Consider the following 407-nt stretch of genomic DNA (forward strand, 5'->3'; position numbering starts at 1 on the left):
GCAGAGCGAGGTCGAGGTTCAGTTGACAGACGAAGCGCTGCTGCAGCAGCAGCATTCAAATAGCAGCAATTCTGCTTCACCAGCAGCAGCAGCAGCAGCAGCAGCAGCAAGCCCAGCAGCAGCAGCAGCAGAAACAGATGCTGCAGCAGCAGAAGGGTCATTAGGAGCGCCGGAAAATGCAGCAGCAGCAGCAGCAGCAGGAGACAGCTCAGCAGCAGCAGATACAGCAGCAGCAGCAGCAATGGATACAGAGGCAGCAGCAGCAGCAGAAACAGCAGCAGCAGCAGCAGCAGCAGCAGCTATGGAGACAGAAGCAGCAGCAAGAGGAGATGAAGTGGACCATGTGCTGCTGGTTATACACGGCATTGGCTGCGGGGAGCAGCACGAGGTGCAGCAGCAGCAGCAGC

At 58.2% G+C, this 407-nt stretch overlaps 1 protein-coding gene across 1 annotated transcript in view; it reads left to right on the top strand.

The window, feature by feature from the left end:
• EMH_0007700 (uncharacterized protein) overlaps positions 1-407 on the top strand; it is a gene marked incomplete at both ends in the record, with an annotated part of 7,653 nt that overhangs the window by 1,056 nt on the left and 6,190 nt on the right. Inside the window, one exon of the mRNA XM_013498110.1 lies at positions 23-405. Coding sequence (XP_013353564.1) covers positions 23-405 — 383 coding nt within the window. The remainder of the gene's footprint in view (positions 1-22; positions 406-407) is intronic.

The sequence above is a fragment of the Eimeria mitis genome, genomic scaffold (genome assembly GCF_000499745.2).
Source record: "Eimeria mitis Houghton genomic scaffold, Emh_scaff319, whole genome shotgun sequence".
Classification (NCBI taxonomy): domain Eukaryota; phylum Apicomplexa; class Conoidasida; order Eucoccidiorida; family Eimeriidae; genus Eimeria; species Eimeria mitis.